Raw genomic sequence first — 15,742 nt, forward strand, 5'->3', positions numbered from 1 at the left:
CACTAATTATTAGAGAAATGCAAATCAAAACTACAATGAGGTATCACCTCACACCGGTTAGAATGGGCATCATCAGAAAATCTGCAAACTACAAATGCTGGAGAGGGTGTGGAGAAAAGGGAACCCTCTTGCACTGCTGGTGGGAATGTGAGTTGATACAGCCACTATGGCAAACAGTATGGAGGTTCCTTAAAAAACTAAAAATAGAATTACCATATGACCCAGCAATCCCACTACTGGGCATATACCCAGAGAAAACCATAATTCAAAAAGACACATGCACCCCAATGTTCATTGCAGCACTATATACAATAGCCAGGTCATGGAAGCAACTGAAATGCCCATCAACAGGTGAATGGATAAAGAAGATGTGGTACATATATACAATGGAATATTACTCAGCCATATAAAGGAACGAAATTGGGTCATTTGTAGGGATGTGGATGGATCTACAGACTGTCATACAGGGTGAGGTAAGTCAGAAAGAGAAAAACAAATATCGTATATTAATGCATATATGTGGAACCTAGAAAAATCATACAAATGAACCGGTTTGCAGGGCAGAAATAGAGACAGAAATGTAGAGAACAAACGTGGACATCAAGGAGGGAAAGTGGCGGGGGGTGGGTGGTGTTGGTGGGATGAATTGGGAGATTGGGATTGACGTGTGTACACTAATATGTATAAAATAGATAACTAATAAGAACATGCTGTATAAATAAATTAAATTCAAAAATTCAAAAAAAAAGAAAAAGGAAAATTGAATAAATTAAGATGCTAAATACAGACCATCATTGGCTGTAGATGCTGAGAAGATTACGTGTTCCTTGAAACCTGAAAAATTCACTGCAGTTGTGTTTCCTAGGCAGGATCATGGATCTATGTCTTGAAAAGGGGAAGAAATTCCAGGTCTAGAAGCCACGAAAGCAATGGCAAGCTGGGGAAGTGGAAAGAGACCCAGGCTGGCGAATGGCCAGCCAGTTGGAACTGGCTGGATAGCAAGGTAGGGGTCAAGTATCTTTTTCATGGATGCTGCCATTGGCTCCAACAGCAATGGAGTCTCCCTGGTCATTGCTTATGCATTCTTGCTTCTTAAGAGAGCAGCTGCTATGAATAATGCCTGAAGATACCTCATTGACACACAAAATACAGTGCAGCTTGGCTTTTCTCTTTGTAAAGAATTGCTGTTGATCAACAATATTTACTGGGTGGATTTGGTGTGCTAGGCATCAAGAAAGGTTATGAAGAAAGTAGGTAGCGTGCAAGATACCTGGCCAGAAGATCATTATAATTGTGGGCATAGGATAAAACACATACATAAAGAAAAGGGATCTTTATAGAATAGGATGGCTGCGTGTTTTACGATAGAAAGCCTTTTCTTAAAAAACAGCATCATAAAAATAGAAAACTGGGCGGTATTCCCTGTTGTTGACAAAAGTGGTATTGTTGTGAAGTTGGTGTGTGTGCAGAGCAGCGTTCAGAAAACCTGAAATCATGATTTGACTGTGCTTTGCCTGAGGCCCGCTCAGCCCTGGGGGAGTGGTCGGCGTGCCACAATATTTCCTGTTTGCCTGGCAGGTTACCCATAGTATTTTGATCTTGCTGCATCAAAGCAGTGATGATGTGTTCAATGACTTTTTTTTACTCCTCTTGTGCATTCTCTTTTGTATTTATGGATCATGTGTCTCCATTTCTTCCTTCTCAACCTGACTCTTGGTAAGTTTTAACAATTTCTCCCCTCAGTTGTGTGCAATTCTTTTTACTTCTCAAAACATCTGTAAGGATCTGGAAGAGGACCTCTGGCCGCTCCCTGCTTCTTGCTAAGTGTTAGGGCAAACAAAACCCTGAGAGATGAGTTGGCTGCATCTGCAATTTAGAATTAGAAGGAGAGAAAATATAAATGGATACCAAAAAATGGTGTCAATCTTGGAAAATGAGATTGAATCATAGCTATATAAGCTGGTAGAAACAAAAAGAAGCCACCTGCTTCCCGTAAGATACCTGCCAAATCTTAAGGAAAGTGAGGAGGAAAAGATGATGAAGGTGGCTAACGTAGGAGCTCCTACCAGCTTGAGCTCTCTGGGGCAAGGACTGTCTCTTTTATTCCTTTGACCTCACACAGTGCTGGGCACATCCTAGATGCCCACTTAGAGTTTTGTGTGCATAAATAAATGAACAGACTCTGAAAAGATTTCATGAATAGGTGGTAGCTTCAAACAGATCCACAGTCTTCTGAAGCTTAACTTCTGGGTTCACCAGACAATCACTGTGGCTCTATATTGTTCGTGGACGGATCTTAAGTTTCTGTAATTTAATGTTTCCTTTGGAATAAAACCGCTATTTGAGGCTTGAGACCAGAAGGTACCTGTGCAACTTTCACTCAAGAAATACTGTTGGTGGTTGCAGAATCTTTTTATTCCTCGAGTTTTCTTCTCCCAGACCCCTTGCCATTAATATTAGACTTAACTTTAAAACACTTTTAGAATTTCAGCATTCAAGATTTATACATAAATTATGGCATCTAGCATATGAGCATTCACAATTCATACCTATTTGCTTTCTACCTAAAATCTGTGTAATTTCTCACAGGGCTAAATAGAGAAAAGTGTTACACAGAAGAAAATCCACATTGTAACTTTGTCCTAAGAATGCCCTCGGTGCTATCGTTATTTCTGAGAAAAAAACAAGGTCTGTTTGTCTCAGTAAGAATGGGAAGAGGGTACAAGCACCTTCTTTCACTACAAAGGAATCAGTTTGTGTTATTCATGCATCTTTCTCTCTCTCCTCTTTCTATGAACCAAAGAACAGAACAAAACAAAAAGTCTAAGAACAAACAAACTCACAACAATAGCAGCAGCAAGAACAAACTCGAGGATTTAGGTGGAATGATACCAGATCAGCGAATGACATTTGGGAATGTCACGTGGCTTATATAATTCTAGGAAAGAGATGTTTTATGTGTTGCTACCAAAGGAAAGTGGGAGATAGGAAAAATAAAATAAAGAAGAGGAAAAAAAGGAAAGGGAAAGCACTATGTGTGGGTCCGTGTTTCTCAGGAGGGACGCTATTAGCGCTTGGGGTAAGGTGGTCAATCGTATTTTTAAAATATAATGAAGAGTTTTGATAGGGGCTTAAAAATGGGTTGGACTCCTCTTGATTAACTGTACATTTTAGTCCCACTTCCAAAATTCCTGATGTTTTAAACTTTTTGGAAAGAGGATTTCTTCCTGTTACAGTTTATAAATGTCTCAAAGTGTGGGTGTACGGCAAACCATTCCAAATTTACCCTCAGAGGAATATTCTTCAATTTTGACTCTTCCGGTTCTCCGCTTGACTTTTGCTTGAGCATCTGTAGCTCACTCTGCTCTTCTGTCTTTAAACTCTCTGGGTGAACTGATTAATTGTCATAGCTTTGATTGCTGTTGATGGCTTGCTTTTTACACCCATCCCTGACATTTTAACTGCTCTTCAGCTCCATGTCTTAAACAGGGGTAAGAAATCTGCCTTTAGATCTACTTTCCTCATCTAAGAAAAATATGATAAAAATCAAACTTAACTACTTCTCCTTAGCTCCCTTAATACAATCAATGACACCATCATTTATTGAGTTTTCTTAATTTCACAAATATTTGAACTTTTGATGCTAAGTTCCAGTGACCAAACTGGCAGAGTCCCCAGTCTCATGGAACATTATAATATAGGAGTAGAAATGTATTAGTAATCACACAAATGTATAATGACTGATAGAAATAATGGCTATAAAAACCTCCAGATTTCTATAAGTGTCTAATGTAAAGACCTCAATTAGTCTGAGCAGTTAAAAATGACTTTCTAGGCTGTATTTCCTTTACCTCCCATATCCACTCAACCACTAAGTCCTATTGGCTGCACCCCCATTTTTACAGTTGCAATTCTGTTGGGGGCTGTTTCTGTATTTGGATTACTCCAATTGGATCCTCACTTGATTTTTCTCTATTGCAAACTATCAGCACATGGCTGCCATGTGATTTTTCTTAAATTTTCATTTTTGTCACATTGCTCCCCAACTTGAGAATCTTTAGTGGTCCCCCATCATCCATTGACTCGACTTCAGGTGGATTACTTTTTCCTAAATGCTCTTATTGTGCTAAATAGGAGCATTTCTATCACCACTTTCTTATTCAGCTTCATCACGCTGTTCTCTGCACCCAGAGGGCTGCCTTCTTTCTCTCTGTACCTCGTACCTTCTAGATTTCAGTGATTTTCCAGCTGTGAACCCTTGAAGAGAAAAGGTTAGCAGGAGAGAAATACGGGCAGTGGACGGGGTGAGAGGTGGGCTCTGTTCTAATTGCTCCCTCCACTGGATTTCATGTGCAAGATTTCATTTGAAGAAAGGGGTCCAAGGCGAAAGAACACTTGGAAATCTACGTATCATTGAAGTTTCCAGTTGAAATTCATCTTCCCTCAGAAGTTCTTCCTTACTAAGCCCCTCTCCTCCACACTGACTTTTCCCTCTACTTTCAACACTCCACTCCTAGGTGTGATGCACTTGCTGACTTATTGCTTTGTTTTGTACTCTTGATAAATTGGCCTCCACAAACTCAATTTTTAATTCTGTTGCATTCTCTGAGGTGCTTTACTTTGGTATAAATGGGTGAATAAACTGAACACATGAATACCCTGTGGTTATTTCAGCTAGTGGAAAATTTCTGTCTATGACATTATGTCTCTAATCTATTCTCCATTTTTTAGCAACAAAATAAAAATAATCAGTACAGTAAGTTCCCTGCACACGAACGAGTTCCATTCTGCGAGTGCATTCATCAGTTCAATTTGTTCGTAAGTCCAACAAAGATAGCCTAGGTTCCCAACTAACACAATCGGCTATATAGTACTGTACTGTAACAGGTTTATAATACTTTTCACACAAATAATACACAAAAAACAAACACAAAAAATAAAACATTGTTAATCTTACAGTACAGTACCTTGAAAAGTACAGTAGTGCAGTACAACAGCTGGCATACAGGGACTGGCATCGAGTGAACAGGCAAGAAGAGTTACTGACTGGAGGAGGGAGAGGAGGTGGGAGGTGGTGGAGCCGAAGGATCGTCAGCAACAGGAGACGGAGGGCAAGCTGCAGTTTCACTCACGCCTGACGGTGATGGCAGAGGTTCTGGTTCCTTGCTGGATTCAATTCTATCTACTCTCTTGAAAAAACCATCCAGTGATGTCTGGGTAGTAGCTCTTTTTTTCTCATCATAGATGGCATGATAATACTGGATTGCATTCTGAACAGCTGCTGCAACCCTTGTGTACCATTCTACGTTTGGGTCCCATGCCTCAAATACTAACAGTGCCTCCTCAAATAAAGAAAATCCCCTTGCCACTTCCTGAGTCGTGAATCTCTTCGGTTCTTCAGTTACTTCTTCTTCCTCTTGTCTCTCTTTGTCCTTTCTCTGGTAAAGTACACAAAAGCACAACCACTTGTAGAGGATGCACACACGTGACATTGTATGCCAGACACTTGAACTAACTCACGTGACTGGACCTGTGAATGCACGTTAGCATCTTTGAAAGTTCGCTACTTGAAGGTTAGTGTGTAGGGGACTTACTGTATATGAGAAGTGACTTTCTGCCGTATGACGGTGAGTCCATGTAGATGGTCAAAAAATAGGGGAGAGGATTTGTGAGAAGTGCTGAGAATGTTCTCTTTGAAACCCCTTGTTCACCGGGATTGACCTCCTGTCCTTTTTACTCCCCCAAGGTTGACATGGGACTGTTTGCCAATCTGTGACATATAGGTCAAACTTTGTATCTTACCTCTCTTAGGGCAGAATGGAATCTCTTTTAGGACCGAGGTTTACTTAAGTTGAAGTAATGTACATTTAATTGGATCACAAATCTTGTTAGCACTTATTATTCAAGTCTGTTCCTGAACTACAAGAGGACCATGACGTATCCCAAATTCCCAACTGGGAACAAGCAATGAAGAGAACAAGTCCCTGCAGTGGCTTCTCCGCTGAGCCCAAAAAACCACATCTGATAAGCTATGTAATTTGCTCTAGCAATTTTGTGCCAAAAATAAAGGCACACTTTTGCAGAGTTCCACATTTCTAAGAAAAACTGAACTCCGCCTCATGCTAATCCAGCTCCCTTTCTTTCTTTTTCGAACTTGATGTTCATGGAGAGAAAATACCAGTTTGCATCTTAGGTCCGATAGACCCTTGGCCAGATGGCTAGGTCCATCCTCCTCTAGTCATCCTAAGCCTGCCTTGCTGTCACACAGAAACCTAAACCTGAAGGACAGGCAAAGACGCCAGCAGTGCTCTGTTTTACGACACCCCGATAACAGGATGTTTTTAGCAGCACAGCAGATTCTTGGCCGATGGCCCTGGTTAAAGGAAGAGAGGCACAGAATCTTCGAAGTCATCAATTTTAATGAGGACTGCAACTATTCCAGTAAACTAGATCCCTTCATTTTTGTTAGCTTGACAAAGAAACCTGATACATCCAAGACATTTATTTTTTTTTAGTTCAGTACCAAGACAGGAACTCGCTTTTTCACCACCAGTATTAGGCCCCCAATGGTGATAAAAATTCCTGTGCAGTCTTTTGGAGGGGAAGAATAAAAGCGCCTACAAGGGGGAAAAAAAGAACACCAAACAAATACGCACTTTTGAAAAATTCAGGCTTTTCTTGGCTCAGAGGTTAAATATGAATTGTTAGAGTTCCCTTTCAAAGTTGGAGTCTGCCAAGGTCTCTCATAAGCTTGGATAGTTTTGTGGAAGTTACAACAAATAAGAATAGATATATGTACACGTATAACTGAATCATTATGCTGTACACATGAAACTAACACAACATTGTAAATCAACTATGCTCCAATATAAAATAAAAATTAAAAAATACTTGAGATTAAAAGAAAAAGAAATTTCATCTGTGTTTTCAACAGTGAGGAATATTGCCTTTGAATAGTGGTATGTGTGTGTGTGTGTGTGTGTGTGTGTGTGTGTGTGTGTGTGTGTGTGAGAGAGAGAGAGAGAGAGAGACAGAGACAGAGACAGAGACAAAGACAGAAAAAACAGAGAGACAGAGAGAGAGGGAAAGAGGCAGATAAATCGAGCCAGAAGATGAGAATTCAACTAATTTATTTATGACTTAATAAATTAAAATAATTTGAAGAAGTATTTCTGAATTTTCTGGGTAAGTCACACTAGAGGTACTAAGTAATTTCTAAGTTTCGTGGTGAGATAAACAGCTAAATTGCTTGAGAAGTTTGAGTATCAGAGAACCCAGCCTTTGCTTCTAATCTTTTTCATCTTTGTGCAAACTCACTGAACTCTTATTCCAGATCTGAAGGCAACAGACAGGCATTTGTTTTAACTCCTTAAGTAGATTCAAGTTTTAGAATCACTAAGGTTGAAAGTAGTGGTACAATTTCTAAATCCCACTCTTCAGTAGTAAGGGATTCAGAGCAAGGGCAAGCTGTGCCGTCTCTTACGAATTTTTCAATCAAAAAGTTTCTTTTTTTTTTTCCCCCCTGTTAAAAAATTCTTTAAATAGAGTTGGGGGGGAAAAAAAAAACAACCCAGAAAAAGTTACGCAAATGGCAAGGTAGTGACAGGGCATCTATCAAAATGGCTCTGGAAATTCCATTTTTAAAGTGCTATAAAAATATCATTATTAATGATGATTGACTGGGTTTTCAGAGCCAAGATATTTCAAGACTGCTAAGTTAGCGCCGAGTGCAAAAGTGTGGGTGCTGAAGTGGCTTCAGGGTTCCCTCGCTGTGTTTCTTCATTGATTTTTAAGTAACATGTGAGCCCACTCAAATTGATGATTTTCGTTTTGAATTAGTTTGGCCTCTGTCATGGAGAGCCTTCCATCTTTGCCTGACTGTCAGGGTCTAATTCATCTTCATCAAGTCCCCAGCAGGAAGATTTGGATCTTACTACTTTTTGTTTTACAGTTTTATTGTTTACAGGAAATTGGGACACAGAGAAAAATAGAGCGGAATCTACCCAAGTTTTCAGTAGAAGTACTCAAAGGGAGAAGATACACCTTCACTCGTGGACCTTGTAGAAACTCCTGGATTGTGGCAGTCCCACGAGGTGGGAGAGGTAATAATATAATCCAGTAATAATATAATCCAATACTCCCTTCAGATTTTGTTTGTTTGTTTGTAAGATTCCTGAAAAATCTTAGCTTCCAGTCTGTGTCAACCTGATGCCTTGTACCTGTTGCTTTTATGAACCTAGAAGTCCTCTCCATTTTACAGATGGGAAAACTGAGGCTAAAGAAAATCATGCACAAGATTGGAAAAACCATATTAGATTTCAGTATAGTCGGCTGTTCCTGTGAAGGTCTTATATTTTGCTGTATTTTCACTCACTGCCAAGACTGGGAAAAATGACGAGTATGTTTTTTTTAAAGTGTAACTAAAATGTACTTGAAAAACATCACAAAAATATTATCCTGTTTAGGTAAGGCCCAAGGCCCAAGTTAAAGGACTTCTTTAAAGGATGCAGGGAAAAAAACACCACCACCAACAAACCCAATCATCTACTGAGCAAAAATCATGTCTTTTCTACTCCCTGAAGCTCCTTAGTACTCACCCCTCTGCTTTTCACAGCAAGCATTGCTGCTTCTTTTCTGAAGACTCACTCATTCTCCAGTCCTCTGGGAGAAAACTAGTTTGCCTTTTTGACGGTGTGCCAAAAATGGAAAAAAGGAAGAATTTAAGCAACTGTCAACCAGGAAATTTTTTGTTTGTTTGTTTTTTAAAAAAGGAAATTTCCCAACCTAGCCAAGAAATTTTGTCTAAGTTACAGACTGTCAGTCTTTATAATCCCTCTTTGTTCCTTTTCTTTTCTGAATCCCGCATTTTCACCGAGGGTAGATAATCTTTGGCATTATCCTCATTGGCTCGGCTTAGCTTTCAGTCCCTTGGGGTCCTGCTGACTCCATAAACTTTCAACTCCTAAATCCAGTGCTGGCTCACCCAGGAAAGAAAAAAGCAAATTGAACAATAAAATTCAAGCTGTAGCTTCCGTTGTGACTCAAGAGCAGAAAATGTTTTTAATGGCCAAAAGCACATAAATGCCATTAATCACCAAGAATTTGTTATTCCTCATTGGGTGCTCCAAACAAACACTGTTTTGTCCAACTCCATTACTATCGGGGATTTGAAAATTATCTGATTGAATATTCATCTAGGGTTGAGCATTTTGGAAATTCTTTCATAGAAATGATACATGCCAAAAAGGAGAAAGGAACACTTTTTTCTCCCTTTCTTTTCTTTTTCATCCCTCCCTTGTGTGTCTCTTCCTTTCCTTAGTCTCTTTTGCTGTGTCAGCCCTTCTATGCACGATCGGTTTTCTGTGATCTATGGAAAACTCCCACCTCAGGAATTTGAAGCCTTCTGTTAAGTCTTTTTATTTTGTTGAGTCCAGGCTACAGATTTTTGTTTTGAAAAAGTCTCAGAGGATTGTATTATAGCCACACATTTTCATTCTTTGAGCTGCATGTATAAATTAGACCATTTTTTAGGAGGCACTTTGCAGGCATACTGTCTTCTGGAATACTTTTCTAGTGTATCACTGAAGCATTAGTATTATTTGGAGGTTCACACAGTAAGTTGATGGGATGCTTTCTTTCTTCTCTTTTTTTTTTTCTTCTGATATTTCTAGAGCAATAGTGGTTGAAAAATGTTATAAATTAATTTGTTGGTGATTCTTGGAATAAATTAGAATAATTGATTTGGGAAACCTAAGTAAATATTTGTCATAACAAACCCATTTTTTAATTTCACGTGGAAGAAAGCTGCATTTTCCTTCATGCACAGAGATCAGATCAAAAGCTTGTGTTGAGCAATAGGGGCTCCAAATCTATTCTCTAGTCTTGTGGGACATAACTTCTTGGGAGAGGTAGACTACAGTGTAACTACAATATTCAGAATGCAAGCAAGAATTTTTTAAAAACAATTCTTCTTTTTCTGAGTTGGGATTAAGGAGTTTAATAGTGTGTCATTTTATATGCTCCATTCGAACAGAAAACTAATGGGGGAACAACTGCATTTGTTGAAAGCCTGCAGTGTACCAGGCTCTCTATATATTCTCCCCACAGCCCTGCAAGGGTGAGCATCATTTTCCCAGATGAAAAAAAAGAGGCTCAGAGGGGTTAGGGGATCAAACAAGGGTCAAAAACATAATAAGTAGTAATGCTAGGAAGATTCACATGACTCTTTTTCATTTTAACCTATTGCCTCTAGTAGGTAAGGATGCTAGTTTGATATTTTCCATTACTGCCTACCTAGACAGGTACATTTCACAGAGAATACTAATTCTTCCAATGGTTTGCCAGCCAGAGGAAGGGGAGGCCATTGCCTTTGGCTAACTGGTCTCTTCAGGAATCTTGAGGACGAGCAGAATGTCTTTCCCTTCTCACTGTATTGCCCTCCACTGCCACCTCCCCAAATGGACAGCTCAGAGGAGCCTGTCCATACTTTTAGCTGATGTCAAAGTGTTCAGGGTGAGGAGAAAATCAAGTCACACAAGCACTGTTGTATCAGGTATAGTAAAACAAGTGTGAATCAGCGTGAGTTCTCCTATGATCTTCAGTTTGGGATTCTTTCATAGGTCACTGAATAAAGCAATCTTAACTGACAAGATCATAACAAGTTCTTGGTGGGATGGCAGTGGTTCTGGCCCTAAGTACAACTGTAAAATGGGCAGACTTATTTTGGGGGGTACTTGCTTCCTCTTCAGAGCTGTTGTCTCTATGATGAGAATTCCTCTTCTGTCAGGCACCCTGGACCTTCATACTCTTTCCACTTTCCCCTCAACACAATCTGCTCTGGAGAGCTATCACTTGGAAAGACTCTAATGAATTAATCATCACTTGCAGGTATGACTGTAGGGGTGGAATTTCGGGAATCGAGGCAGGCAAGGGAAGATGCAATTCAGAGCAGCAGAGGTTTCTTAACAGCCTTCAATGAATAGGATGTAGGTGACCACCTGTTCATAGAATGTTCATGGGTAAGGCTGATCCTGGAGGGAGACAGAAGACTAATGTAGATGGCTGAAGGGCGCTTGACCAGAGTACGCATCTGGAAAAAAACCAAGAGTTCTCCTGCTGGTCTCTTGTCTCTCTGCCATCTTCCAAGTCACTCTACTATGAACTGTGGCATTTAGATTGAGGTTGGGGTGGGTTGGGGAGTGGGGGAGCATTTTCTGTCCTGCGTCTGGGCTCTCAGCCTCTTTAGAAGAAGGCCAAGATGGTTCTTTCAACCACGGAACTTGGTCAAAATATTCTCTATAGAAGAGTGATTACGAAGACTGATAGCCTAGGCAATGCAGCATAAAAATGTAGCACATTCTTAAAAACTAGTCCATTGATTGGCTGTAGTGCCAATAGAATTCGATGAAGTTTTCTTAAAGCTGTTTCCATGTCTATTGTTTATTAGAAGCTTTTTGGAAGACCTAAGCTTTTGGTTTTGGAGTGGAGGAAGTTTCCTGGAGTGTCAGCAATTTACCTGTCTCCTTACTTACTGTAGATACTCACCTAGGGCAGAAGGACATTGCCAGTCTATAAGGTGATCCATGGTGTAAAAAAACTAAGAACGAGGTTTCTTCCACAGCCAATTCAGAAGCACCACTCTTTTATCTAGAGAGCCAAGAAAATACTGGAGGCAAAGGGACAGTGGCAATCTGTGACAGGGTAGGTAGATGATACGTTTCTTTTGTGCTTGAGGGGTTGGCCAACGATATTTGAGGTACTTGTAACTTACTTCTCTCAAAAAGGAGGAGGTGAAAGGGCTCAGGGAACACCTCTGTATATTCCACACCGTGAGATGATGTGTTGGAGAAATAACACAGAAAATAAGCCAGATGGGAAAACAAGAAGAGAGAGAAGAAGAAATATCTATATCAACAAATCTATGTAGAAATTAGGCATATTCATACTTTTTGTTTTTTAATTTACATCCTTCTATTAGAGCATGGCTCTAGTTGTTTTCTAATTATTCCTCTAAGTCTGCCGAGCCCCACTAGGTTATGAACTACGTGAGGGCACGCATCTTCTTTATTTTTGTATCCCTGGCATCAGGCATGCTGCTGGACACAGAACAGTTCCTCAGTAAGTGATTTTTAAATGATGGAAATTATTTCCATATAATAGAATTTTGATTCTAAAATAATTGCTTCCCCGGGAATGAGACACCCCTGTGAGTCATCTCAGAGAATTTAGGGGATGAGTGGAACCAACAACCTGACCTGAGTAGGACTAGATATTGACTAGTAAAGAGATGTCAGTCTTTCTTACTGTAATTGACTGAATCTGAAACATGAATACGGTGAAGTTAGCCAAAGAGGATACCCTGGGGCAAGGAAGATCACACAAGATTGAAGACTAGGATGATGGGAGCCACAAAGACCAAGATCAGAGAAGCTGCACCCAGATAGTATCTGAGAAAAGCAGGTGAAGATGCAGGCATTGAACATAAGTAAAACTCATGTTACCTGGCTAGTGAATGTGCTGCAGGCACTGTACAAGATAGACTTCCCAGAATAGTGAATGACAGGACTACTAGTCAGGGGAGGACAGGCATCTTCCTGGGGAAAGAGTCTTCAGGGAGCAAATAAGAAAGGTCTGTTTCCTGCTGGGGTGATAGGAGAGATGAAAAGAAGGCCTTACAGGATTGGAAGACTGGGAGACTCTCAGGAAGAGTGAAAATTTACTCTGCAAATTCAGAGTAAAATATGCTGCGGTGCAGAGAAGGAATCTTCAGGTATTCCTAATCTTCGTTCCAAAATAGGCCCCCTGTACGAATGCCAGATGGGTCAACCTGGGAAGCCTCACACCAGGGACAAATATTAGAAAGTAAGACACTAAATAATAGAAGGCACTAAAAATTCACAAGACCTCACCCTGGTTTCTGAGTATACTAGATAAAAAGCAAGTCAGTAATTATATGCCAAGGAAAATTATTAGGACAACTCTTAGATATCTTGATATTTTGGGTAACTGTTTCACATTTGTTGTCATTATCTCCATCTAGTTTCCCATAGCGATTAATGACATTATCTTAAAGTGGAAGGGCCTGCCTGTGTACTTATTCTGGGATGTACCATGAAAGGGAGCATGTGGGAGAATCACATGGTATTCTGTCCTCTACCCTGGGAGAGCCTACCTTGGAGAAACACATTGGGACTGTAAAGTGACTCCAGGTTTGTCACTGGGAGTAGCTTGGAGGACTGTGACACAGCTGAGGATAAGCAAGAAGAAATTAGACTGCAAAGATGCCTTATCCCAGCCTCTAAGAAATTCCAAGAGATTCCTAAGCCTTCAAGAAATGATGGAACTACGTTATCTCAATCGAAGAAAAACGTAACATGTCGTAACGATTTGACAATGAACTCTCTGCTGGTTGGGAGGAAGTTGCCGTGCATAAACCTGGCATATTCATGGGTGCATGTGCTGTAACTTCTTGGAGCGAGATATGACAGAGAGCCTGCCAAGATCACCAAAGTCACCAATCCCCACTGCTCCGATGGTTCCTGTAGTAAAAAATATTACAGTCATAAGGAATCTTCAGTGAACCTCCAGGACCAGGTAAGGAAGTGAAACCGTTTAGGGGTTGAGTAGGATTTTTTTTTCTCTTCATCCAGTTTGTGGACATGACTCTGAAAGAGAAAGGAGGGTAATAATTGGTTACATAGAAGGCATCCGAAGGAAAGAATTTGTCTTCTGGATCATGACAGGAATGTCAGGAAGATGTACTACTGAAAATGGAAAAGGGCACTGGATCAAAGTAGAGAACGTATTTAACAAGGATAAATGGATGAAGGGGAGGGAGAAAAATCAGGACCGACTACCATGTAGGTAGTAAGGACAGTGGGCATGGCAGAGTGTATAGTGGAGGTGGTTCTTAGTAATTATCATTCTTTCATTCATTCAACAAATAACAGAGAAGTTCACTAAGAATAATCCTTACGACCTTAGAGAACTATCTGTGTCAACACAGAATAGGAGGTGACAAAATAACTCGAAGTTTCAAAGCACAAAATGAATATAATGTTATTGAGGGCATTAAGATTTGATGGGATAAAACTCAGCCTAAAAATATCAAGAGAAAGACATACTTTATTAAAAAACTTGTCTAGCAGAAGAAAAATAGAATAGTGCTATGTATAACTAAGGACACTTCCACGTGGAAGCAAAGGTAAAGCAAAAAGGCACAAGAGAAATAAACCAATCATACTGCCATGAGAATATACCTCAGACCACTTAGGAAGAGGAAAAATATGGATATTATGTTTTTGGTGTTAAATCTTGGTAGGAAGTAACCCTTTGCAGTTAACAGGAGACTATCTTTTGGAAAATTAACTTTGATAAAATTAAAGTATTTGATGAGCGTTTAACTTCTAATGTTCCATTTTTAATCTCTTAAAAAGAGGGCGAATACAAGAGAGGTAAACGTCAATATGGAAATTCTGAGGGGGATTAATAATAGTGAGGGAGTAACCAGAATCTTGGAGTTCAGACTACTGCAAAAGTCACATATGTCCCCTTGCCCAGTGTTCCTCAAGATGAGGTTCCTAGACACAGTAGTACCACACATTTTTGTTGGTCTGCAACAAGCTTAAAGTAAGTTCTGGAAACTTTTACAGTAATTTCCATCGCCACAACATTTTTACTGTTCAAAATTAAAACTGATCCCTTGCTCTCTTCCACTGGAGGCCCAAACACCACGCCTCTAGTAATGCAAGTACTCAACGCCCACATCGATGGGCGGCGGAAGATTGCCTTTGCCATCACGGCAGTTAAGGGTGTGGGGCAAAGATGGGCTTGTGTGGTGTTGAGGAAAGCAGACGGACCTCAGCAAGAGGGCAGGAGAGCCCACTTAGGATGAGGTAGAGCGTGTGATTACCATGATGTAGAATCCACGCCAGTGCAAGATCCCAGACAGAGGGACGTGAAGGATAGAAAATAGGTCCTGGCCAACGGTCTGGACAAAAAGCTCCGTGAAGACCTGGAGCGACTGAAGAAGATTCAGGCCCACAGAGGCTGCACCACTTCTGGGGATTTCGTGTCCGAGGCCAGCACACCAAGACCAGAGGACGCCGTGGCTGCACCGTGACTGTGTCCAAGAAGAAATAAATTTGTGGGAGTAGTCTGTTAATAAATAACTTATACAGTTAAAAAAACCCACAACTGATCCCTCACAGATGCTCTGACAAGCACTGTCCTAGTTCATGATAAAATAGAATTCAAAAAGTGTACTGCTCTTTGTTCTGAAAAGGAATACAGCTTATTAGGAAAAAGAACCTAAAGAGAAAACTAAAGAGTGAGGAAATCGGAGTGTACAGCTGGGGATTATTCCAATGGGACAAATGAGGGAAATCATCTAAAGAGTAAGGTGATTATATTAACAGCTCTCTTGATGAGAAAAGGGGGTGAAACCCTTTTATTGAGCACTTGTTTTCTACTGGACACTTTTATTTACATTATCTTATTTAATCTTCTCCCTTCAGATAAGTGCTATTTTTCTAATTTTTATGGAAGGGGGCATGAGGCTCAGTGACTTTAATAGGCTGCATGGTGGCCGCCCAAAAGATATGCACGCCCACATCCTAATTCCAAGAACATGTGAATATTACCTTATCTGGTAAAATGTGATTAAGTTAAGGATCTCAAGCGGAGGAGCTTATCCTAAATATATACTAAATTCAATCACTCGTATCTTTATAAGATGGACGCA

The 15,742-nt window shown here is 40.2% G+C and overlaps 1 protein-coding gene across 3 annotated transcripts in view; it reads left to right on the forward strand.

Moving 5' to 3' along the window:
- Nucleotides 1-399: 399 nt before the first annotated feature.
- Nucleotides 400-15,742, forward strand: part of LOC307195353 (uncharacterized protein) — a gene marked incomplete at its 3' end in the record, with an annotated part of 113,344 nt that continues 98,001 nt past the window's right edge. For 2 of the 3 annotated variants that reach the window (XM_079939430.1, XM_079939428.1), the window contains exons 1-3: nucleotides 400-473; nucleotides 866-1,003; nucleotides 7,952-8,102. In XM_079939430.1, coding sequence (XP_079795556.1) covers nucleotides 438-473; nucleotides 866-1,003; nucleotides 7,952-8,102 — 325 coding nt within the window. In that variant the 5' untranslated portion in view covers nucleotides 400-437. The remainder of the gene's footprint in view (nucleotides 474-865; nucleotides 1,004-7,951; nucleotides 8,103-15,742) is intronic. The other variant, XM_079939429.1, reaches the window with a different exon arrangement.

The sequence above is a fragment of the Stenella coeruleoalba genome (assembly GCF_951394435.1).
Source record: "Stenella coeruleoalba genome assembly, chromosome: 12".
Taxonomy (NCBI): Eukaryota; Metazoa; Chordata; class Mammalia; order Artiodactyla; family Delphinidae; genus Stenella; species Stenella coeruleoalba.